We start from the raw sequence: 25,157 nt of genomic DNA, 5'->3' as shown, positions 1-25,157 counted from the left end.
CTGAACCTATGGGTATCAGACACTATATCAGGCACAGAAGTGAATGAGATATGGTACCTAGCTTCAAGAAAATCTAAATACAGAAATAACAAAGTCAAGAACGGCAGACCAAATTTGGCTGGCAGTTTTTTTTTCTTCCCTTTTCCTAATACAGTTTGAATGCGTGCTCTGTTATTTCCTGTGTCTTTTATTCACCTGCTTTGCTCATTAAACTGCCTGGCTTCTGATGGCATTTCAGTTCAGATTGTAGGTTCTGTTGATGAGTGATTTCTAAGTATGGCCGATCACTTTATCTCAGAAACAGCACACACATGGGCATGCGTGTGCGTGCTAAGGCGCTTCAGTCGTGTCTATTTGCAACTCTGGACCATATTCCACCAGGGTCCTCTGGCCACAGGGATTCTCCAGGCAAAAATACTGGAGTGGTTTGCCATGCCCTCCGGGGATTCTTCCTGACTCAGGGATCAAACCCGTGTCTCTTACGTCTCCTTCATTGGCAGGTGGGTTCTTTACCACCAGTGCCACCTGGGAAGTAGCCCACACACATGGGCAGCCAGATGCTGTCCCTGGAGATTTGGCATCAGTAGTGCTGGGCTGGGACCTGGGAGGCTGTGCAGAAAAGCAGTACCTCTCTAGACAGTTGCAATGAGCAGACAGTCTAGCTAGATACCTGTGCTTTACAGGTAAGCATTGAACATGAGTCCTTGCCTTAGAACCTGGACCTGTTATTCTATAGTAATCACATTTCCTCTTCCTCAAAGATTTTTTTTTTCTCCCTCTTTTTAAAAAATTTTTAATTGGAGGATAATTTTTTTTACAGTGTTGTGTTGGTTTCTGCTGTACAAAAATATGAATCAGCTATAAGTATACATATATCCCCTCCCTTCCACCCCTTACCCCATCCCACCCATCTAGGTTGTCACAAAGCACTGGGTTGAACTCCCTGTTCCTCAAATATTGTATGTTCTTTTCAGTACATGATTCTGTTCCAGGGGGCTCTAGAACAGTTAAATCATGTATTTTCTGTCTGTACTGCTGCTGCTGCTGCTAAGTCGCTTCAGTCGTGTCCGACTCTGTGCGACCCCATAGACGGCAGCCCACCAGGCTTCCCTGTCCCTGGGATTCTCCAGGCAAGAACACTGGAGTGGGTTGCCATTTCCTTCTCCAATGCATGAAAGTGAAAAGTGAAAGTAAAGACTCTGAATTGTGTCTGAATGTAGCAACCCCATGGACTGCAGCCTACCAGGCTCCTCCGTCCATGGGATTTTCCAGGCAAAAGTACTGGAGTGGGGTGCCATTGCCTTCTCCGATTTTCTGTCTGTACACTTAACTCTAAAAACTTCTTGAGATCATGTAGACAACTGAATGCAGACATCAAACAGATAACCCCTGAATGGTCAGAGCCCCATTTGACTCTTTTGTGTCTTTTCATGGGTGGGGGTTATCTCTTTGATTAGATGCTGGCATATAAATTGAGTATGCCTTGGTCACATTGTGACTTTCAAGAGTGAATCCTTTTTCTGTGGAACACAGGAGCTGGTTGTGTTGTTTTTCAGGATTTCTCTTCCTTAACTTGGCAGAAAGATAGCCAGGCCTATCTTGGCAGACCTGGAAATGGGTGAGCTGTCAAGGTGTTGGCAGTGATAGGCTCCTCTGGGTGGGACTCAGGGCATCCTACCAGCAAAAAGGAGAGGAGGCTTAAATGATTTCACATCTGGGCTTTACTTATTATACTTGCTGGAAGTGTTAAATTGGAGGTGACACAGGTAATTGCCAAGTGGGTTTCATTACCAGCCATGGAATAGATAAACGAGGTTCCTTATGTTAAAGACCAAAAGCAAATTAAAGAAAAAAAAAATTAGACTCCATTTGAAGTTAGAGTTCAGAAACTATAGATATGTTCACACATATCAAAAGTGTTTCAGTCCGCCGGTTAACTCAGTTCACGTGTCTCTGTCAGGGTGGGGGTTGTGGAGTGATGTGAAGAAAGGCTGTGATTGATGAGAACTGTAAAAGAGGTTAGGATTGCTAAGCAAAGTCTTTTTGTCTAAGATCAGTACATGTTGCCTTTGGACAGCACTCAGCTCTTAAAATTAATACCTGTGTTAGAGCTAAGATTTTTGACATTATCATCGACTGTATTTTACTGATGTATATATGACTAGTCTCAATAGGTTTCATTTATTAGTAACTTGATTGGTTTAATGAAAATGTTTTTAAAAGGCGTATTAAAGCACAGCACCAAGACTTGAGGATCACATCACTGTATAATGTTTCATTCATTCAGTAAATATTTGTTGAATAACCACCTTGCACGGGGATACAGTGGTGAACAGGGCAGGCTGGCAAAGGATAAAGAAAGGGATTTTTGCCTTGTTGTGTTACTATATTCTAATAATCTAGCTTTGCATAAAATAGATACAAAATAATTATAGATGGTCCCCGACTTAACAATGGTTCAATTTAGGTTTTTTTATTCAATAAATTATGTGATATTCAGCACTTTATTATGAAACACACTTTCTGTTAGATGATTTTGCCCAACTGTAGGCTACTGTGTTTTCTGAGCACATTTAAGATGGGCTGAGCTATGATATTTGGTAGGTTAGGTATATTAAATGCATTTTTGACATGTTTTCAACTTACGATGGCTTTATCAGGATGTTCTTTCATCATAAGTCGAGAAAGATGTGCCCTATGTGAAAGAAGAAGGGAAGATAGACTTGATCTCTTCTTTCATGGAGCTTACAGTCTGGTGGGAGAGACAGACAAAAAATAAGCACAAATAAACAGAATTTGTGATCGTGCCTGGAGTGAGGAGGCTGTTCTTGATAGGCTGGCCAGGAACGGGCCGGTTTGGAAAGAGACTGATGAGAAAGAGATAGGCTTGCAAAGTCGGGGAGGAAGAGTGTTTAGGAACAGAAGGAAGACCTGATGACAGGTGAACAGTGATGAGGGGAGGCTTGTAGTAGGTTGAAAACGTAGGTGGGGGCTGAATTGAGATAAGGAGTTTGGATTTTATTCTGTGGGCACTGGGAGCTGGGGGCCCATTGTGTGTGTGTATGTGTGTGTGTGTGTAGGCACTCAGTCATGTCCAACTCTTGTGACCCTTTGGGATTTTCCAGAAAAGAATACTGGAGTGGGTTGCCATTTTTACCTCCACGGGATCTTCTGACCCAGGCACTGAACCTGCATCTCCTGCATTGCAGGCAGGATTCTTTTTGCTGAGTCACTGGGGAAGCCTTGGAGCTCATTAGGAAGGTAGAAGATTTTAATCAAGGGAATGATCTGATCTGATCTGCTTTTTTAAAGAGGTTACTCTGATAGGCAGGGAACCAGAGGAGGACCAGGAGGCGACTGTTGGAATGTGGTCAGTGAGAGGTGATGGTGGCTTGCCCGAAGGGCATAGCAGTGGAAATGGAGAGAAGTGGGTGGATTTGGAATGTATTTTGCAATAGAGAAAATTGTTCAGTGGTCTTGGAGAGTTGCATGAGAAAGTTGACACACACACATACACGCATTCTCTTTTCATGAACATTCTATAAAAAGTATTTGTCGGATTATGGGTTTATTGGCCATAAGTGAGAAAACGACTGTTTTTGAAGTGTGGAGAGTCCTATAGAGGAGAAGGTGAACCGAGTGTGTTGCTCAGGGTGGTACACAGCTATGGGTCTGTGGGTCCAGGCATTTTTGACAGCCTGGATTCAAGGTGAAACGACAACTTACACTGTGTATCTTTTGGCAGATCAGAGCATAATGAAAATAAAATCAGAAAATTCAGCTCTGGCTCTTGAAGGAAATAGGATTCAGAAGAGATTATCTCAAATCTAGTTTATGAGATAATGTGCCCTCTTATAAACACAGACATCGGTTATGCATTTGGAATGTCTGATTTATTCTTCTGGATTCTTTTTGACTGCTGTGAATTCAGTGATCCACTTGGGTAGTCTCTGTTACTGTGAAGTTTTAATAGGTAACAGTCAGAAACGGAGAGGGCAAACATAAAAGCGAACTGAAATGCTAATCGCTCGTACTCTGAAACCATTAACTCGAAGCCGGTTCTTCCTGGCCTAACGTTGTTGGAACATAAGACGGCAGAGAGGTGGAGTGTAACTTGTGCACTGGTCCTTTAGAAACATCATCCTCATGAAAAGCACACACACCTTCAGTTTCCAGGGCAGCAACCTTGGCTTTCCAACCTGCACGGCTTTGTGAAAGAGCTTGAAATTCCCACCGTCACATACGGATCAAAGGGGAAAAGTGAACACGGCCCTAATGCTGGAAGGAGCAGAGCAAGACGAGGAGTTCCTCTCGCTGGAAAGTGCAACCAGTGTTTGCTAGCTAATTTTGATTCTGGTGGTCTTAAAGTCACCCTGGATATAAGTCCAGATGGAGGTCATCTACTTTCACACATTTTATAGATGAGGAAACTAAAGGTTCATCCGACATTAAACATTAACTATGCGTGTACACGTGGCCCGAGGAAAATTGAGCAAGTGGAATTTTATAAACAAAATTAACTTTCCTTTATGCTAGATTTCACATAAACCTGATTGTCTATTTCAGGTTGACTCATTAGCAGATTGTTCATTTCAGCAGGTTAAATTTGAGACCTAATGTTGAACAGAAAAGGGAATGATATTGACAAGAATGGATGAGATTAATTTTATGATGGCAGGTGAACATTTTTCCCAGGCTTTTGAATTTTTCCTTCTCCTTGTCTTTCAGTTCATTTGTAGTCTGGTGTATTAACTAATCATATAAACATCTTTCATCTTGGACTACTAAGTGTGTCCCTAGCAGACTAGGTGAGTCAATTGTAGTTCAGTCAAGCCAAAAAATATAATATCAGAGAGAAGACAATTGAGTCTAGACTCCATATTTGCGTGATAAAGGTTCAGACCAGTCAGGGACACTGAAATATTCCTTGTTGCTAGTTTATGACAGAGCAAATCCAGAGATGTGTTATGCTGATGCCACGTGATTGGGTAATTCTAGAACTGGTCACTTTGCTTCCTGTCCCACTCGAGTCTCCTCGCTTCCTTTAGCATGCATGGAAGTTGCTTTAATCATGTCCAACTCTTTGCAACCCCATGGACTGTAGCCCGCCAGACTCCTCTGTCCATGGGATTCTCCAGGCAAGAATACTGGAGTGGGTTGCCATGCCCTCCTCCAGGGGATCTTGACAGCCCAGGGATCAAACCTGCAGCTCTTAGTCTCCTGCATTGGCAGGCGGGTTCTTTACCATTAGCGTCACCTGGGAAACATGGGTACTTGGAAATGCCATGCTTTTGTTAAGAATAGCAGGACTGGTGTGAAGATCAAGAAGAAGCCAAGTGGGCCATGTTTCCTTCCCATCAAGTAATGTTCTGCCAACATTTATACTGTATGTGCATTGAACTGGGAATCAGCTATAGAGTTTCCTTAGTTGAGGGAATTATAGTCTAATGGGTCTTCTTTACGTTTAAACCTTAACTAAAGTTTGTAAATTCTTTCTCTTTCATCTTGGCTCTTTCTTTACTCTTGACCTCCTTTTCATCTCTTGTTGTTGTTGTTGATTTGCTCAGTCATGTCCAACTCTTTGCAACCCCATGGACTGCAGCACGCCAGGCTTCCCTGTCCTTCACCATCTCCCGGAGCTTCCTCAAACTCATGTCCGTTGAGTTGGTGATGCCATCCAACCATCTCGTCCTCTGCCTTCAATGTTTCCCAGCATCAGGGTCTTTTCTAATGAGTCGGCTCTTCCCATCAGGTGGCTTTTAGTGTAAAACTGACCTTATACATGCTCAACCTGTCTCCATTCCTCTGTCATCCTGAAGAATACTTGGTATTGGAAGCCTTTTTTGTCTCATTGGGGTAGGTCCCTCCTGAGGAGTAGGGAGAGCTTGGGCATGTGTCTCTTACTTGTATATCCACTGTACTTGCTCAGTGAGTGTGCAAACACATTGTATTTTCCTAGTCAATAAAAGTAATAAGAACCAGGTGCTTGAATAAATTAATTACATGCCACATTTCATTTTGGAAATATTTTAGTCTAAGACTGCAGTACATTTTAAAAGCTATAATAGATCATTGTGATGAAAGCATCTTAAAATCTGTTAGAGCTGTGCACTTGTAAAATTATTCACTATTACCTGTGTTTTGTGTGTGTGTGCTTATTCACATACATACAAATAAATGAACATGTATATGCTAATTTACATAACATGTAAATAAAGGTGTTCTCTGAGCCAGGACTTTGTGTGCCAGCTTTTTCCCTGAATTAAATTTTTATGGATGAGAGAGATAACTCTGAAAATTGGACCATTGGCATAACCCTGTGTACAGTCCTACTTGCAGGCAGAGCTGTAATGATCTGTAACATAAGCTCAAGATTGACAAAGTGTTCAGAGAACACAGGCAGAAGCATTTTTTCTTTCCCTCCTGAGCTATGTTTTTCTCCAAAAGCAACAAGTACTACTTATCTTTTCAGAGAGCTGTGATGAAGGCCTGAGACTCTTTGTGGTTTAGACTTCATGTGAGTAGGATACCTCTGTACGCTCAGCCTAGAAAAACTTTACAGCAGTCTTGGAATTTTATGAAAGTTTCCTAACTTTGAAGCTCAAGAATATCCTCATTTCTGATTAGGCAGTTGCTAACAATTTTTTTTTTCTGGTCTGAGTCCATGATGCCAAAAACTCATACATGATTGCTCTATTTGGAGGATAGTATGTGGCCTCAGATGCTTAAGATCATATCTAGTTTCGAAATCATGTCAACTGCAAATATGTGTTTTTCTTTTTCTTCCAGCCTTCCTGAACTTTTTGATTTCTTCAGATTCTCTATGTTCTTTTTTTCTTTCTTTCTGACCTTCACACATGCTATTCATTCATGTTATAGTAAGTATCAAAATTTCCTACCTTTTTTAAGGATGGATAATATTCTGTTGTATCAATATACTACATTTTGTTTATCCATTCATCTGTTGTTGGGCTTCCCTGGTAGCTCAGCTGGTAAAGCTGGGAAATTCGCCTGCAATGTAGGAGACCCCAGTTCGATTCCTGGGTTGGGAAGATCCCCTGGAGAAGGGATAGGTTACCCACTCCAGTATTCTTGGGGTTTCCTGGTGGCTCAGAGAATCTGCCTGCAGTGCAGGAGACCTGAGTTCGATCCCTGGGTTGGGAAGATGCCCTGCAGGAGGGCATGGCAACCCACTCCAGTATTCTTGCCTGAAGAATTCCATGGACAGAGGAGCCTGATGGACTACAGTCCATGGGGTCACAAAGAGTCGGACATGACCAAGCAATTAAGCAGCAGCATCTGTTGATGGACACTTGGGTTTCTTCCATGTTTTGGCTGTTGTGAATATTACTGCTATGAAGATGAGTGTATAAATATGCCTTTGAAACCCAGGTTTCAATTCTTCTGGGTATATACCCAGATATGCAGTTGCTGGATAATACAGTTATTGAATTTTTAATTTTTTAAGAAGTGGCCAGACTGTTTTTTACCACAACCTTCACTATTTTACATTCCCACCAACAGTATACAAGAGTTTCAGTTGCTCTGCACTCATGCCAGTACTTGTTATTTATTTATTTCTTTTTTTGGTAATAGTCTTTATCTCTGGGACACTTTTGACCACGTTTCCCTCTGCTTGGCTAACACCGACTAGTGTTTCGGTTCTCTGCTCAGATGTTACTTCTGGAAAGCCTTCCCCTGGAGCTCTGTATCCTGTCTTATTAGCTAGGTGCTACAGTCTTTGCTTTCTGTATCATAGGACTTCCTGCTTTTGATTATAGTTTCCTTGTTTAATAGTCAGATACTTCTACCATGGGTTGGGATCCATGATGGCAGGAACATCTGTCCTTGATAGATCTGTCATGATCCCTATTGTCTCCTTGCGCCCTGCTGCTGCTGCTAAGTCACTTCAGTCGTGTTTGACTCTGTGCAGCCCCATAGATGGCAGCCCACCAGGCTTCCCGTCCCTGGGATTCTCCAGGCAAGAACACTGGAGTGGGTTGCCATTTCCTTCTCCAATGCATGAGAGTGAAAAGTGAAAGCGAAGTCGCTCAGTCATGTCCGACTCTTCGCGACACCATGGACTGCAGCTCACCAGGCTCCTCCGTCCATGAGATTTTCCAGGCAAGAGTATTGGAGTGGAGTGCCATTGCCTTCTCCTCCTTGCCCTCTGGCTCTCAGTAAAGGCAATGGTTAGAATGTGTGTCCGTAAGTTTAAATATCCCCCATGTAGTGTATCATGCAGCTTGGGTTTAGTAGATAAAGCATATGAATTCAAACTCCTTCTTTGACTTTTACCAGCTTTGAGATCTTGAACCAGGTATTTTATCTAAGTCTCCATTTTCACTTCTTTAAAATGGGGGAAACGGTTTCTGCTTCATCCTCATAAGATTTTTGTAACGATTAAGAGTTAGCGTAGGTACAAGTGCCTGTTAAACCATGAGTGACGTGAGAAGAAGCAGGGAAACAGAACTCCAACATTTTCAGTCTGGCTGATACTGATGCTAATATGAGAACCAGGAGACACAGACTCCAGGAAGTTAGGAAACGAAAACAGAGAGCTAGTGGGGACTTCCCTGTTGTAATATTCTGGAGAAGTTTCGGTGTAGATTTGGGGTGGAGAGGGCTTCCCTGGTGGCTCCAATGGTAAAGAATCTGCCCACAATGCTGGAGACCCAGGTTTGATCCCTAGGTTGGGAAGATCCCTTGGAGAAGGGTATGGCAACCACTCCAGTGTTCTTGCCCGGGGAATCCCATAGACAGAGGAGCCTGGCGGGTTACAGTAATCCACGGGGTCGCAGAGAGTCAGACGTGACTGAGCAACTAACACTTTCACTTTGGGTTAGAGATAAAGATTGGAGTGTTAGATGAGATTGCTTAAAGGAAGAATGTTTTATCAAGGGAGAAGAAGAAGAAGGGTAGGGGATGTCTGCTCTTCAGGGCAGAGAACAAAGACCTGAAGCAGGGACTGAGAAGGAGGGAGCAGAGGGCATAGGAATAAAAGGGACGGATGTTATAGAAACAAATGGAAGAGAAGATTTTGAGAAAGGGATGCAGGTACCTCACTAGGCCCAAACGACCTTCCCAAGTGCTTCCCAAACGACCGAGAGGATGATGCTGCGTTTCAGCAAATGAAGTTGGTCACTGATCTTGGGAAGAATCCTTTTAGTAGAATGACAGTGATAGAAGCCAGGTCAAAAGTAGGGTGAGGGCAAAATGAGACAGTGAGAGCTCATGTCGCTTATCTTAAATGGTTTTTCACGACGTTTGGTAGAACATCTTGAAAGATGTTGAAGGAAAGAATGCATTGAGATGGTAGCTGGAGTGGGAAGTAGGAAAAGCCAAGAAAGGGTTTAATTAATTAATTAGCTAGTTAATTAACAGGTTCTTAAGATGGCAGGATTTTTTTTTTTTTAAGCCTGAGATAGTGCATAGTGAAGTCGCTCAGTCGTGTCTGACTCTTTGCGACCTCATGGACGGTAGCCTGCCACGATCCTCCATCCATGGGATTTTCCAGGCAAGAGTACTGGAGTGGGTTGGCATTTCCTTTTCCAGAAGATCTTCCCAACCCAGGGATCGAACCTGGGTCTCCCACATTGTAGGCAGACGCTTTACCGTCTGAGCCACGAGGGAAGGTGGTCCAAGCCTGAGATAATATAAGTGCAAATGATGAAGAGAAGAGACATGGGAAGAGAAAGAGGTTGCTTGATGATGTAAAATAGAACTGTAATGACTGGCTCATGATGCCGAGGCAAATGGGAAGGAATGGGACCTTGAGGACAGGCAAAATTGTTGGTCTATTTTTAAACTTTTATTAACATGTATAATTAAATAAAATGTATCAAACACTTACGTAGTGTTTTGTAAAAGGAATTGCATGCATGTTTGTTTCTTTACAAATAATAACCCATTTAATTTAATTTTCATAACAACCTTTGAGGTAGGTATGGTTGTTACTATGTCTGTTTTATAGATGGAGCAGCTGAGGGATAGAGAGGTTAAGTAACTTACTCAGGATCACACAGCTGTTAATGGATGGGGTGGGTGGTGAGATTTCACCCAATAAGGCCTACATCCTGTATTTTTAACAATTATTTTGGGCTGTACCTTCTTTCATTTTACCTTGTGTTTAGAGGATACTTAAATATCTGTGTGTCTGAAGTTAAAATCTGAATAAGTAAGTAGAAAGACTAGTTCTCTGCTTTGTTTGTTGTTTAGTTACCGAATCATGTCCAACTGAGGCTCCTCTGTCTGTGGGATTTTCCAGACAAGAACATGGGAGTGGGTTTCCATTTCCTTCTCCAGGGAATCTTCCTGACCCAGGGATCGAACCCATGTCTCCTGCATTGGCAGGCGGATTCTTTGCCGCTGAGCTGCCAGGGAATCCCATTCCTCTGCTTATTGTATCTCGGGTTGGAGTTTTATGTTTTACAGCACATTGACATTAACACATGTGACGGTTAGGTTAGGCTGCAAGCCTTAGCATATTTGCAGAAGAAGAATAACTTCATTAGAATTATTATTTACTTTTTATCAAGACAAGCCAGCAGTGGTAATTTTTCATGTGTGATATAATTGGAAAAGGAAACTTGTAAACATAAAATGCACATATTGAAATAAAATTAAATGTATGCTGGTGAAGTTATAGGGTTTTGCTCAATACCTCTATCAAGAAATTTTGATAATAAAGAGTGTGTATTGACTTCCTGGAATCCTGGGAATGGATAAATGAAAACAAAAAGAAACATCTACTTTGTATTATAGACCTCTAAAGTAGTTATTAAATAACTTATTCTTTTAGGCATTTTTATTTCCTTTAAACTTTTCATCGCTGCTAGGCAGAAACTATTAGTTGCTGTAGCTGTGTCAGCAGCTGAGGGATTTCTGTTGTTGTTGTTGAAGTAATATATCATGTCTTGCATAATTCAGTTGTGGCTACACAAGGGGAAGTGTTTAATGTTTGATTATGCAGCACTTGCTGTGGAACTGCAGAGAGGGACAGTGGAGAGCTAAGAATAATTAAATGGACAGTCACTGAGGTCACTTCCTCATGTTTTTACTGCAACACCATGTACATTCTGCTTTCCCGTGGCAGGTTGTTTGATCATGGTATAATGGTTAAAGCTTTGCAAAATGACAAAGAAGTCAGACATCGTACTGGTCTCAAGTGTGATTATTTACAATTGGACTGCTTGCGGGAAAGTGCTTAGTTTGATCAGACTACTGCTAAGCTGGGCAAGACACATGGTGATATCTCGCAGAGCTCCGTGCTCTGACCTTGGAGTAGACGACTCAGGTATCAAATTTCCAGGTAGAAAGTTCCCTGAAGATTGAACCATGATTGAGAGAATTTGGTTTTTTCATACAAACAAGTGTGGCCCAGAGGAGTCTTTTTTCCGCTTGAAAATGTAAGCGGTCCATTATTAGGTCTTTGGAGCTAGAATGTAGGTACAGTGGCCATGAAAGAGTTTTAATTAATCTGTTATCTCTCTCATGGTTTGGAAGGGTATTGCCCTTGCTCTTGTAAAATTAAGGGCAATATTTTGATTGTGGAGAAAAATCTTGGGTAAGTGATTATCTCTGTTTTCAGTAGAATACTTGGAAGTGGCTCAAGGAAATTATAAGGCAGCTACTCCAAAGGAAGTCAGAAGACATTAGACTTCTGAGTTATTATCCCTGAATGAAGAACCCAACCTTTTACTAAAGACAATTATTACTTTGATATTAATATTATATCCTTCACATGTGTAAACTGCACTTCCCCCAAACTTTCAGTACATTCCTCAGCTTATTTTTTCTCGTTCTTTACTTTTTTCTCTTTCTTTTCTTTATTTTTACTTACTTGACTTCACGGGGTCTTAGTTGTGACACGTGGGATCTTTGATCTTGATTGTAGCATGTGGATTTCTTAGTTGCGACATATAGGGTCTAGTTCCCTGACTAGGGATCGAACCCAGGCCCCTGCATTGGAAGCACGGAGTCTTAGCCACTGGACCACCAGCGAGGTAACTTGACTTTTATTTCTTTTTAGAGCCTGTTTAGCTGCTTTTTATCATAGAAATTTTTCTCTTCAGGAAACTTTCTTCTCTTTTAAAACTTGGACTACATTCTTAACATTAATGATCATGGGTGGGAACTTAAGATCAAGTTGGTGAGGTAAACAGGTTTTGCTATTCAAATTATTATATGAAGAGCTAAAGTATATATTTTGTACATGTCATTTTGCTTATTTAAAAAAAAATTTCCTCGAAAGATAATTTATGAGGTGAAGGAATGCTAACTTTGTGGAGTGCTTGACAAAGTATGACATGTAGGGAAAGGTGCTATCTTAGGGAGGATATTTTAAAAGTGCTGGAAAATGTAGCTTGATAGCTTGATGCAAGAGAGGTGAACTCCATTAGTAACTAAGTAATTTGTTAGAAAGGTGCATATCATAAAAGAATGAAGGAGAAATGAATTCTAACTAATCAACTTGCATAAGACCCAGATTCATTGTCTTTATGTGGACACAAAGTATAGATTCTTAGATATAGAACAGCAAAGGAAAAAAATAGAGAGAAAAGACATGAACAAGCAATTCACAGAAGAGCTACTGCAAATGGCAATTAACATGAGAAGTTACTCCACCTGAATAACAAAGAAGTATAAATTAGTATGAACTTGTTTTTTCATTTGTCAACTAGCTTAAGATGTAAAAGTTTGATAATAACTGGTATTTGAGTATATGAAGAAATGGTTACTGTCTATTGATGGGTTGAAATAGATACCATTTTCCTGGAGGGCAGTTTCACAATCTGAATCAAGAGGCTTTAAAAGAGCGTGCCTTTTGACCTAGTGAATCTCCTACTTAGGATTTTTATCATTAAGAAATCATCTGTGCCTTCTTGTTATATGCTACAGTTAAGCTCACAGTTTGTGTTTGCCTTCTGCTCCAAACACATGTCAATGACAGGTAACACATTAAAAGAAAAGAAAGTAATAAAAGAGTCATAGCTGGGCTTACAGAGATGTTGTTGTTGGCCAGAAAGAGAGCAAAACATAAAGGGATAAGCTGGATTGAAACTGTGGCGCTGCAAGGGCTTCTGGTATGGAAACAAAAAGTGAGTTTAGGTCCTATGGATCACAGGGACCAAGGTCTACCACTTGAGATGGGACCAGAACTAGGCTTACTGTGTGAAGCCAAGGGTGGAGGTGAAGTTATACCTTTCACAAAAGAAGACTGAAAAAAGATTGCCATGTCAGGAACATAGCTCCATGGAGCTATGGGTTTTGAGGGGCAGGAGAAGATCCCTAAACCTTTAAGAGTAGAAATTGAATCAGACTGATTGATTTTGGAGTGATGGGGGAGAGACTGTTGTGCTCTGAATCACCACTGTATGAGGCTTAGTCCTGGACTGGTGGTATAGGATTATCGTGGAGGGAACTGTTGAACCATTATGGAGGGAAAGGTGAACACACGTGGGAAGCGAGAGGAGGGAGTAAAAAGGAAAGACAAAAAGCCACCCACTCAAAATCAGTCTTCAGAACAAAATACTGAAATACTTAGGAAAGCACAAATAGAATAAACAATGTGAATAAAAATCCATTTCAGATGAGATTAATTTTATAGAAAAGTCAATGAAAGACTGAAATAATCATGTTCAAGAAATTCAAAAGAATTAGGAAAGACATCATACTGATAAAAATGAGATCTAAAAATGCCCCCCAAATATCCAAAAATGGAACAGAAGCAACTTTACATAAAAAAGAGCCAGGTACAGATTTCGAAAATGAAAAGTATAGTCATAGATGTCATAACTCAATAGATGGGATTAACTTTAGCCCAGACACAGCTGGAAAGAGAACTGATGAATTGGAAGAGAGTACTGAGGAGTTCGCTTAGAATATATTATACAGAGACAAAAGACTGCAAAAAAGAGAAAGCAGTCAGAAGACTTGGGAGAAAAGATGGAGAGATTCCAACCAAGTCTAAAAAGAGACCAGAAAAAGAGAATGAAAGTCATTTGGTCTTGGAGTATGGAATGAAGCAGGGCAAAGGCTAATAGAGTTTTGCCAAGAGAACACACTGGTCATAGCAAACACCCTCTTCCAACAACACAAGAGAAGACTGTACACATGGACATCACCAGATGGTCAACACCGAAATCAGATTGATTATTTTCTTTGCAGCCAAAGATGGAGAAGCTCTATATAGTCAGCAAAAACAGACCGGGAGCTGACTGTGGCTTAGATCATGAACTCCTTTATGCCAAATTTAGACTTAAATTGAAGAAAGTAGGGAAAACCACTAGACCATTCAGGTATGACCTAAATCAAATCCCTTATGATTATACAATGGAAGTGAGAAATAGATTTAAGGGACTAGATCTGATAGAGTGCCTGACGAACTATGGATGGAGGTTCGTGTCATTGTACAGGAGACAGGGATCAAGACAATCCCCAAGAAAAAGAAATGCAAAAAAGCAAAATGGCTGTCTGAGGAGGCCTTACAAATAGCTGTGAAAAGAAGAGAATCGAAAAGCAAAGGAGAAAAGGAAAGATATAAGCATCTGAATGCAGAGTTCCAAAGAATAGCAAGGAGAGATAAGAAAGCTTTCCTCAGCAATCAATGCAAAGAAATAGAGGAAAACAACAGAATGGGAAAGACTAGAGATCTCTTCAAGAAAATTAGAGATACCAAGGGAACATTTCATGCAAAGATGGGCTCGATAAAGGACAGAAATGATATGGACCTAACAGAAGCAGAAGATATTAAGAAGAGGTGGCAAGAATACACAGAAGAACTGTACAAAAAAGATGTTCACTACCCAGATAATCACGATGGTGTGATCACTCACCTAGAGCCAGACATCCTGGAATGTGAAGTCAAGTGGGCCTTAGAAAGCATCACTACGAACAAAGCTAGTGGAGGTGATGGAATTCCAGTTGAACTATTCCAAATCCTGAAAGATGATGCTGTGAAAGTGCTGCACTCAATATGCCAGCAAATTTGGAAAACTCAGCAGTGGCCACAGGACTGGAAAAGGTCAGTTTTCAATCCAATCCCAAAGAAAAGCAATGCCAAAGAATGCTTAAACTACCGCACAATTGCGCTCATCTCACACGCTAGGAAAGTAATGCTCAAAATTCTCCAAGTCAGGCTTCAATAGTACATGATCCGCAAACTTATAGATGTTCAAGGTGGATTTAGAAAAGGTAGAGGAACCAGAGATCAAATTGCCAACATCCGTTGGAACATCGAAAAAGCAAAAGAATACCAGAAAAACATCTACTTCTGCTTTATTGATTACCCCAAAGCCTTTGACTCTGTGGATCACAACAAACTGTGGACATTTCTAAAAGATGGGAATACTGGACCTCCTTACCTGCCTCCTGAGAAATCTGTGTGCAGGTCAGGAAGCAACAGTTAGAACTGGACATGGAGCAACAGACTGATTTCCTAACTGGGAAAGTAATAGGTCAAGGCTGTATATTGTCACCCTGCGTATTTAACTTCTATGCAGAGTACATCATGCAAAATGCCAGGCTGGATGAAGCACAAAGTGGAATCAAGATTTCCAGGAGAAATATCAATAACCTCAGATATACAGATGACACACACTACCCTACGGCAGAAAGTGAAGAAGAACTAAAGAGAGATAAGTGGTTAACCCACCTTTATACTAGAGATAAGTGATTAGCACATCACCATGTTACAGTATTGGAATTTTGGATTTTACTGTATATGTTATCAGTGCGTTGTATATTTCTGTGTTCCTTAGTGTTCTTTCAGTACAGTTTACAGAATTCCTTTCAGCATTTCTTACACGGCAGATCTAGTGAAGATGAATTCCCTCAGTGTTTGTCTGGAAAAGTCTTTTTCTTCATTTTTGAAGGACAAATGGAAGCTTGATTTCTTTTTCTCTGTTAACCATATTCCATCTTTTCCCAACTTCTTGAACTTATGATCTGCAGTTATATTGCTATTTTTACTGTACTTGTCTACTACAATAATTCTGTCATCTGTTCCATTTTGGCGACAGTTCCCATCAATTGACTTTTATCTTCTTTATCAGTCATATTACCTTGCCTTATAGTGTTGTCTTCCTTTCCATGCATAATAGTTTTTGACTAGTGTGATCCTTTCAGTCTTACTTTTAAGTTGTTTATAAAGGAGCAGAGTGGTAGTCCAGGGCTAACTTTGTACCACTCTTGAGGCAGAATCTTCCTGAGAATTTGTCCTGCTTTGTGGTTTATGTTTTTGTTTTTTTTTAAACTGTGGCTCGATTTTTAGTCTACTACAGCATAGGCTCCCATTATTAGAAACTGAACAAGAAATGATTAAAAAACAAAATTTTTGAAAGCATCGTAGAACTACCAAAGCAGTGAGGACTTGAGAGTCCAAAAGTAGTGATTATAGTTTAAAATTTTTAAAGTAGCATTGGTTTTAAATTTTAAAAGTAGTATTGATTTTAATTAAAATTGTGTAAAGTGTTTGCATTTATATATGGTTTTTTAAAAATTTTAATAGTGAAAAATCGAACATCTCTTGAAAGATCGGATTTCTCTAATCTTAGGGTTGTGTGGTATAGTGTAGTGGAAATGACCTTTATACTTAGGAAATGAGATTATGAGTTGTGACCAGTAGTGTAATTTCTTGCCAGTCACTTTATGTCTCTGGATGAGGCTTTGTTTTATCATCTGTTCTAAAATTTCACAGCAATTTTTATTTTTATCACCACTGTAGTTAATTGAGGCATTTTATATATATACAGTTTCATGGAGTGTTAGACAGTTCTTCTGTAGTTTGTCCAGGAAAATAAGTATCTGAGTTTCTTATGTGGCATTGATCTATGACATTTGATGGGTTATACACAGAATTGCTTGTAGATAATTCTCAAGTAATAAATGAAGTTGTCCTTTTTGGAAATGGGTAAATGATAGCAGCAAGTGGTTGCCAAAGTGTATTGAGGGTTTTTTATGTGCTTGGTGACATTCTTAGATCTCTATATGTACTGCTTCATATATATGTCACAGGGAGATAAGAAACTAATCCCAAATCATACATGTAGGCCTGTAGTACTGGTGTTAGAACTAACAGGCTTCTTTGGTGCTCCAGTTTTGTTGTGGACCCTTCCTCCATTTGAATACTATTTGCCTAATAGCTGCATAGTTTATAATTTCTAAAATGTACTAATATATGATCAATTTTATTTAATCTTCACAATACCTTGTGAAGCAGGGTTTTTTATAGATAAGTAAAGTGAGGTTTGGAGAGCTTGATTCAGGTGTGGTACTACATGTAGGAAATGATAGAATCAGGATGCAAATTCTACTGTTGGCCACACCATGGTACATGAGGGAACTAGTTCCCTGACCATGGATTGAACCTGTGTCCCCTGCATTGGGAGTCTGGAGTCTTAACCACTGGACCTCCAGGAAGTCCCTTGAACGCTCTTTGGTGAGATACTTTTTCTTTTTAAAACAAACATGTCATATGGATACATGAAATATTTATTTATACTTCTTTTGGCTTAGCTACTTCTCATTTGTCTTTCTGGTATTAGTTTTGAAGAGTCTTCCTCGGGGAGGCTTTCCTTTCTCACTAAGGCCCTGCCGAAGCACTCAGTCACTTTTCCCACTTATTATTTGAGACCCTCAGAAGATTAGGTGATTATTTTTATAGTGAACTTTCATAAACTTTTATTTGTGATTGTATCTTGAAGACTCAGATAAAGTTTATTTTTTACTGAACCTGACAAAATATGATTCCTAGTGTAAAAATTATGTGGAAAATGAAAAATGTATGAAGAACAGCTGTTTACATAATCTGATGAAGCCAAAGCGACAGCAGTGGGAAAATACACTTCATTTGTAGGTGAGATACACCTTCCCATTACAAGTCATGATCTAGTTAATCTTTCTATGTAATTACTGTAAGATTTGCAAACTATATGCCTATTTGATAAGATATGGAAACTCAGGTACAAGTTAGTTTTTCACAGTGAGTCAGAATCTTACTAGGGATAAAGTTTTTGACATCCAGCCTTTATGGTTTTGAGTTGTGATATGGGCTTCCCTGGAGAAGGCGATGGCACCCCACTCAAGTACTCTTGCCTGGAAAATCCCATGGACGGAGGAACCTGGTAGGCTGCAGTCCACAGGGTCTCTAAGAGTCGGACATGACTGAGCAACTTCACTTTCACTTTTCCCTTTCATGCATTGGAGAAGGAAATGGCAACCCACTCCAGTGTTCTTGCCTGGAGAATCCCAGGGACGGGGGAGCCTGGTGGGCTGCTGTCTGTGGGGTCGCACAGAGTTGGACACGACTGAAGCGACTTAGCAGCAGCAGCATGGGCTTGCCAGGTGGTGGCAGTGTAAAGAATCTGTCTGCCAGTGCAAGTGACACAGGAGATGAGAGTTTGATCCCCAGGTTGGGAAGATCCCCTTGAGTAAGAACTGTCAACACACTCCAGTATTCTTGCCTGGGAAATCCTGTGGACAGAGCAGCATGGTGGGTTACAATCCATAGGGTCACAAACAGTCGGACGTGACTGAGCACAGTCGCACCCATGATTTACCTAAGGCCTGTGTCTAGCTATCCTTTCCTTGCAGGAGCTGTGGAGGTAGATGGGTGTAGCCCTCATGGAAGGGTCTTGAGATGCTCCTCCTGCAGGTGGGAGAGCCAGCTTTGCTCTCCCTCTGGCTTTCTATGTGACATTCGTGAGCTGCTTGATGTATTTAACACTAGGGTGACAGCAGAGACGCCTGTGAGCAGAGCGGTGTGCTGGAGGGCCCAGCTGTGTGTATTTATCTGTATCTCAGGCTGAGGAGCAGCCGTTAGCCAGATCTGACAGTCAAACAGGAGCCGCTTCTGCCTCCACTCCAGAGTGCATTTGAATATTGTGTCTGTTTACCAACTGCTTGACAGTTGACACAAAGAAATTGTCAGAGCTGTTTTTCTTTCCCCTCTTCACTCTACTGTGCTAGTCCTCGAGTCTCTCTCTGAAATACTTTATCATGCATCACAAATATCTGCACTTTCTAAAATAAAGCCCCAAATCACATTGTCTTCATCTTTATATTGAGTTCCACGTGAAGAATTAATTGGTAATATACTTGAGCAAACTCCAAGAGGTAGTGGAGATAGTGGAGGACAGGGAAGCCTGGCGAGCTGCAGTCCATGAGGTCGCAAAGAGCTGGACACCACTTAGTGGCTGAACGGCAACAAATACTTGAGTTGATAATTGGACATATGTTGAATAGGCAATATGTTTACAGAGTTCAGAAATCAAAACAATACAGAAAGAAATCTTCCGTCTTGTCTTGCTCTATCTGTGGTCCCTTCTAGTTGTCGTTTCCCACCCCTGTCCCTGACAGCACGTGTGCGTGCTTGCTCAGTCACTCAGTCACGTGTGACTCTGTGGCCCCATGGACTGTAGCCCACCAAGCTCCTCTGTCCATTGCATTCTCCAGGGAAGAATACTGGAATGGGTTGCCATTTCCTCCTCCAGGGGATCTTCCCAACCCAGGGATCAAACTCACGTCTCCTGCATATCTCCTGCATTGCAGGTGAAGTCTTTACCACTGAGCCACCCGGGAAGCCCTCGTCCCCGAGAAAGAACCACTTAAATAGTTTCTCACAAATCCTTTATGTTTCTTTATGCAAATACAAGCAGATGGTTTGTCCCTTGCCTTTCACGTCCCGAGGTATCCTGGAAAGCTGTTTATGTCACTGAAGGGAGCCTCCTCATTCTTGTTGACTGTTGTGTTGTATTCATCGTGTGGATGTACCACCATTTATTTAACCGTCTTCTATGGACATACACTGGCATTGTTTCTAATCTTTTTTTTTTTTTTTTAGTTAATTCACACACCATAAAATTCAACCTTTCAAAGCATACAGTTAAGTGGTTTTTAGTATGTTTCTAAGCTTCTGTTCGGAGAGGGCAATGGCAACCCACTCCAGTACTCTTGCCTGGAAAATCCCATGGACGGAGGAGCCTGGTAGGCTGCAGTCCATGGGGTCGCTAAGAGTCAGACATGACTGAACGACTTCGCTTTCACTTTTCACTTTCATGCATTGGAGAAGGAAATGGCAACCCACTCCAGTGTTCTTGCCTGGAGAATCCCAGGGACGGGGAAGCCTGATGGGCTGCTGTCTCTGGGGTCGCACAGAGTCGGACACGACTGAAGCGACTTAGCAGCAGCAGCAACAGCAGCAAGCTTCTGTTCTGCCAGTTGTGATCTGGTGTATGTACATTCTTCTGAACATGGTACCCATAAAAAAAAATCTTTAGAAGTAGGATTTGGGGGTCAAAGGGAATAGATTTGAATTCTGATAGGAATTGTCTGTGCCATGCATTGAGATTGTGCTATTTTGCATTCCTGAGTATGAGAAGGCTTGTTTCTCCATTGTTCTGCCTGCATGACTTTGCCTCTTCTTAAAGCAATGTTAATTTTTAAGAAATGTGTGATGTTCATAAGCAGTTTAATAATCATTCCGGATTGAGTTCACCAAGGCAAATATGCCCCAAACTTCTTTTTAAGTTGATAGTGATTTATCAACTTAAGTTATTGCTTTAAGTTATAAATCAATCATTTATAATTGATTTCATTAGTTAATCAGTAGAATTACAGGTTGTGAATGTTGATGTATAGAGCAGATTTCATCCATGTGGCCTTAAGTCGAATGTGGCCTGTTCTCTCCTGTCATAGAGATATAACAATGCTCACAGTGTTAAAATTGCCAGGGGAGGGAGACCACTTATATTCTGCTTGCTCTATGATAGGGATATTCTTGTAGAATTTTATCCTTTTGGACACGTGCACCCCAGTGTTCAGAGCAGCACTACTTATAGTAGCCAAGACATGGAAGCAACCTGAGTGTCCATCCACAGAGGAATGCATAAAGAAGACATGGCACATATATACAATGGAATATCACTGAGCGATTAGATGATGAAATAATGCCATTTGCAGCAACATGGAAGGACCTAGAAATTGTCATACTGCGTGAAGTAAGTCAGGTAGTGAAAGACAGATGTCACATGATGTGACTTAGGTATGGAATCTTAAAAAAATGATCCAAGTGATTTACAAACAGAATAGACTCACAGTCATAGGAAAGAAACTTACAGTTGCCAGAAGGAAAAGGGAGGGGGAGGAGCAGAATTTGAGATGAACAGGTATAGACTTCTGTTGCTGCTAAGTCACATCAGTCGTGTCCGACTCTGTGCGACCCCATAGACGGCAGCCCACCAGGCTCCCCCGTCCCTGGGATTCTCCAGGCAAGAACAGTGGAGTGGGTTGCCATTTCCTTCTATCGTTATATAAAAAAGAATTTTATCCTCTCAATAGAGCCTTCCAGGTTATAATGTTTTATGTCTGTCTGACACACTGGACCTCAACTGAGCTGATTGTTTTTATAATAATTCAGCTGAAGTAGAAACAAGTATAAACAGTAATTATAAACAGAATTTCATCCTCCAGGGGTGCTTTTTCTTCTTTGGGCCAGGTCTCTTGCTGTTTAATCTGGTCAAGGTGGAATATGTAATTCCTAATATGAATCTGTATGGTTGTGTTCCTTCTTGTATACAGATTAGCTTTTTTGGTTCTCCTGAGGAGATTTTAAGGTGGTATTTGTAAGGTGGAGCCATCTCAAGGTCTGAGATATCATGTGCATTTCGATCATCAAGGCTTTTAAACATATTTTAAACATTAAAAAATTTTTTTTTTTTTTTGGCATTTAAATGTTCTGTCTGTAGAAAGGACTGGTAAAAGAGTCATAGGAAAATGCAGGCTTTCCTGAGCTTGAAGTGAAAATTGAGGTGTAGATTTTGAGTCAGTTTGTGCTGGAGTTCATAAATGTACGAGTATAGGCGTGGAAACATCATTAGCTCTTTCTGTGTCTCAAATAACGGCTGATGCAGAAAACAGATACACCACTTAGCCAGTGATTTATCTAAACCAATGTTTTTGTGTTAGTATGATAGGTCTTTCATAAAGGAAAACTCTTCATAGTTTAACTGGTTGTTGTTGTCATTTAGTTTCTAAGGCGTTTCTTGACTCTTTGGACGACCCCATGGAGTGTAGCCTGCCAGGCTCCCCTGTCTGTGGGATTTCCCAGACAAGAATACTGGAGTGAGTTGCCATTTCCTTCGCCAGGGGATTGTCCCAGGCCAGGGGTCGAACCCTGGTCTCCTGTGTTAGCAGGCGGTCTTTACCACTGAGCCATCAGGGAAGCCCCATTTTAACTGGTAAGCCAGTCTTATTATCACAAATGAAAAACTACTTTTAGAGTAGCATTAGACAAAGCAGAAAGTTTAATTAGATAGACGGGCTAGAATTTTGCATAAGAGTAAATTTACTGTTTTGTCTCTCTTAGGTCAAGTGGTTGCTATTTTTCTCTTCCCTCTTTTTTTTTTTTCCCCTCTCTCTCTTTATTCACTTTGGATAATTATACAAAAGATCTGGAAATAACTTGAGTTCTGCCCAATAGGGTGTTTGCTCTGGACTACTCTGTGATGGGTTGGGGCTTCCCTGGTGGCTCAGCAGTAAAGAATCTGCCTGCAATGCAGGAGCCACAGGAGATGCGGATTCGATCCCTAGGCCAGGAAGATCCCCTGAAGAAGGTCATGGCAACCCACTCCATTATTCTTGTCTGGAGAATCCCATGGACAGAGGAGCCTGGTGGGTATAGTCCATGGGGTTGCAAAGAGTTGGACACAACTGAAGCGACTTGGCACACAAGCACTCTCTGATGGGTTAGTGAGAAGGCTGTGCAGACGTGGGGAAGGTGATTCTCAGGGCCCCTCTGTCTGGGTTAGCAGGTTGTCCACTGCGTAAAGACAGTGCCCGTTGGGGTGGGTTGAGGCTAAAGTCTAGTCTGTGTTTTCCAAGTCCTGCTTTAGGGCTTAGCGCTGCATTAACCCAGAGTAAGGTATACCATTTTTTAATTCTTAAAATTGTTCCTCAGTGGCTGATAACAGCCTGAATATGCATTGCATTGCAGTTTTATTTGAAAATCAATTGTTTCTGCCTTTTCTGTTTTTTTGTCCTTCAGAAGATTTCTGTAGCACCCAGATGATTTCTGTGTGTCTGTGTGTCTGTATACACATTGTTGTTGTTGTTCAGTCGCCCAGTCATGTCTAACTCTTTGTGACCCCATGGAGTGCGGCACGCAAGGCTTCTCTGTTCCTCACCATCTCCTGAAGTTTGCCCAAGTTCATGTTCATTGCATCGGTGATGCCCTTCAGACATCGCATCCTCTGATGCCCTCTTCTCCTTCTGCCCTCAACCTTTCCCAGCATCAGAGGCTTTTCCGATGAGTCAGCTGTTTGCATCAGATGATCAAAATACTGGAGTTTCAATTTCAGCATCAGTCCTTCAAACGAATATTCAAGGTTAATTTCCCTTGAGATTGACTGGTTTGATCTCCTTGTTCTCCAAGGGACTGACTCTCAGGAGTCTTCTCCAGCACCACAGTTCGAAAGCATCAATAAACATCAGTTTAGTTCCATTCAGTTGCTCAGTCATGTCTGACTCTTTGCGACCCCATGGACTGCAGCACGCCAGGCTTCCCTGTCCATCACCAACTCCCGGAGCTTACTCAAACTCATGTCCATTGAGTCGGTGACGCCATCCAACCATCTAATCATCTGTCATCCCCTTCTTCTCCTGCCTTCAATCTTTCTCAGCATCAGGGTCTTTTCAAATGAGTCAGTTCCTCACATCAGGTGGCCAAAGTAATGGAGCTTCACCTTCAGCATCAGTTCTTGCAATGAATATTCAGGACTGATTTCCTTTAGGATGGACTGGTTGGATCTCCTTGCAGTCCAAGGGACTCTCAAGAGTCTTCTCCAACATATATATATACACATATACATATATATATACACACATACATACATATATAATAAACATATATACTATTTATGTGCTACATATGCATATATACAAATATATCATACATGCTTGAATATAAGGTCAGATATTCTTTGAAAAAAATCCCTCATAAGAAAGGTGTCATCTCAGATGTATTTGATTCCTTATAAAGTGTGTTATAATATGGGGTCCTCTCTTAGTTACTTTGTTTGAACTGCCTGGTACTGTTTGGGGAAGACACCGTGTCTTGAGATAGCCTCATGAGTGCTGGTTGTAGGTGCTTGAAAAGATTTATCAAATTGGAAAAGAAAAGAGGCAAAGATGCTCAACATAGGTTTAGTAATTATTCTAGAGATAAAAGATTACTTTTAAAAAGTAATATGGAAGTGGATACGATCTCAAATAAATGTTTACAAGATGAACAAATAATTCATATACTTTGACCCTGGATCCTTGTGGCTTAGTTGGGTATTTTCAGTGAAAGTAAGGATTTACAAACTGCTGTCTTAAGCGGTTTTTACAGATAGGAAGGTTTGTTCTGGAAAACTGTATGAGATGACTCAAAAGATGACTCTAGCAATGAAGAAGAAGATCTTGGTATTAAAGAGTGAAGCAAATTGCTTCCTGAAATGTGAGAGTGAATAAAATAATTATTTCTAAGTTAATATTTTATATGATGTAATTTAAATGCATATGTAATTAAGTTGATACATTTTATAACTGACTTTTGGCTAGCTTTTTCCTCTAAAGTTTATACATTTAAGTTGGCTAACTTTTGGAGGGTATTCTTTTATTAGAAAAATAAGGCATTGTCAGCCTGGACGGGAGGGGGTTTGGAGGGAGAATGGATACATGTATGTGTGTGACTGAGCCCCTTTGCTGTTCACCTGAAACTTTCACATTGTTTGTTAATTGGCTGTACCCCCAATGCAAAATAAAAAGTTAAAAAAAAGAAGACATTGTCTTATATTTTGAGTCTGTTTATAATTTAGTCACCTATAATCATTATTTTTAAACAGAAACTGAGGCTTCTTGAAGAGCTTGAAGACACGTGGCTTCCCTACCTGACCCCCAAAGATGATGAATTCTATCAGCAGGTAAGGTCTTTTAACATTTGTCAATTTCCATTGATTTTTTTTTCCCCCTTGATCTACCTTATTTTGCCTATGAAGCAACTGTGGTCTAGAGAGATTAAATGAGAGGTTAAGGTCTGATTTGGTCACCCATTGATTCACCCCCAGAACATATACGTTCCTGCGCAATGTTTCTGCTGTGAACTTAGTGCTTTAGAA

At 40.8% G+C, this 25,157-nt stretch overlaps 1 protein-coding gene across 3 annotated transcripts in view; it reads left to right on the top strand.

The window, feature by feature from the left end:
* FTO (FTO, alpha-ketoglutarate dependent dioxygenase) overlaps positions 1–25,157 on the top strand; it is a 424,120-nt gene that overhangs the window by 84,478 nt on the left and 314,485 nt on the right. For all 3 annotated transcript variants that reach the window (XM_027513571.1, XM_027513570.1, XM_027513572.1), the window contains one exon: positions 24,885–24,962. In XM_027513571.1, coding sequence (XP_027369372.1) covers positions 24,885–24,962 — 78 coding nt within the window. The remainder of the gene's footprint in view (positions 1–24,884; positions 24,963–25,157) is intronic.

The sequence above is a fragment of the Bos indicus x Bos taurus genome, chromosome 18 (assembly GCF_003369695.1).
Source record: "Bos indicus x Bos taurus breed Angus x Brahman F1 hybrid chromosome 18, Bos_hybrid_MaternalHap_v2.0, whole genome shotgun sequence".
Lineage (NCBI taxonomy): Eukaryota > Metazoa > Chordata > Mammalia > Artiodactyla > Bovidae > Bos > Bos indicus x Bos taurus.
The sequence above is the reverse complement of the archived record's forward strand: the minus strand, read 5'-3'. Positions and strand labels throughout refer to the sequence as shown.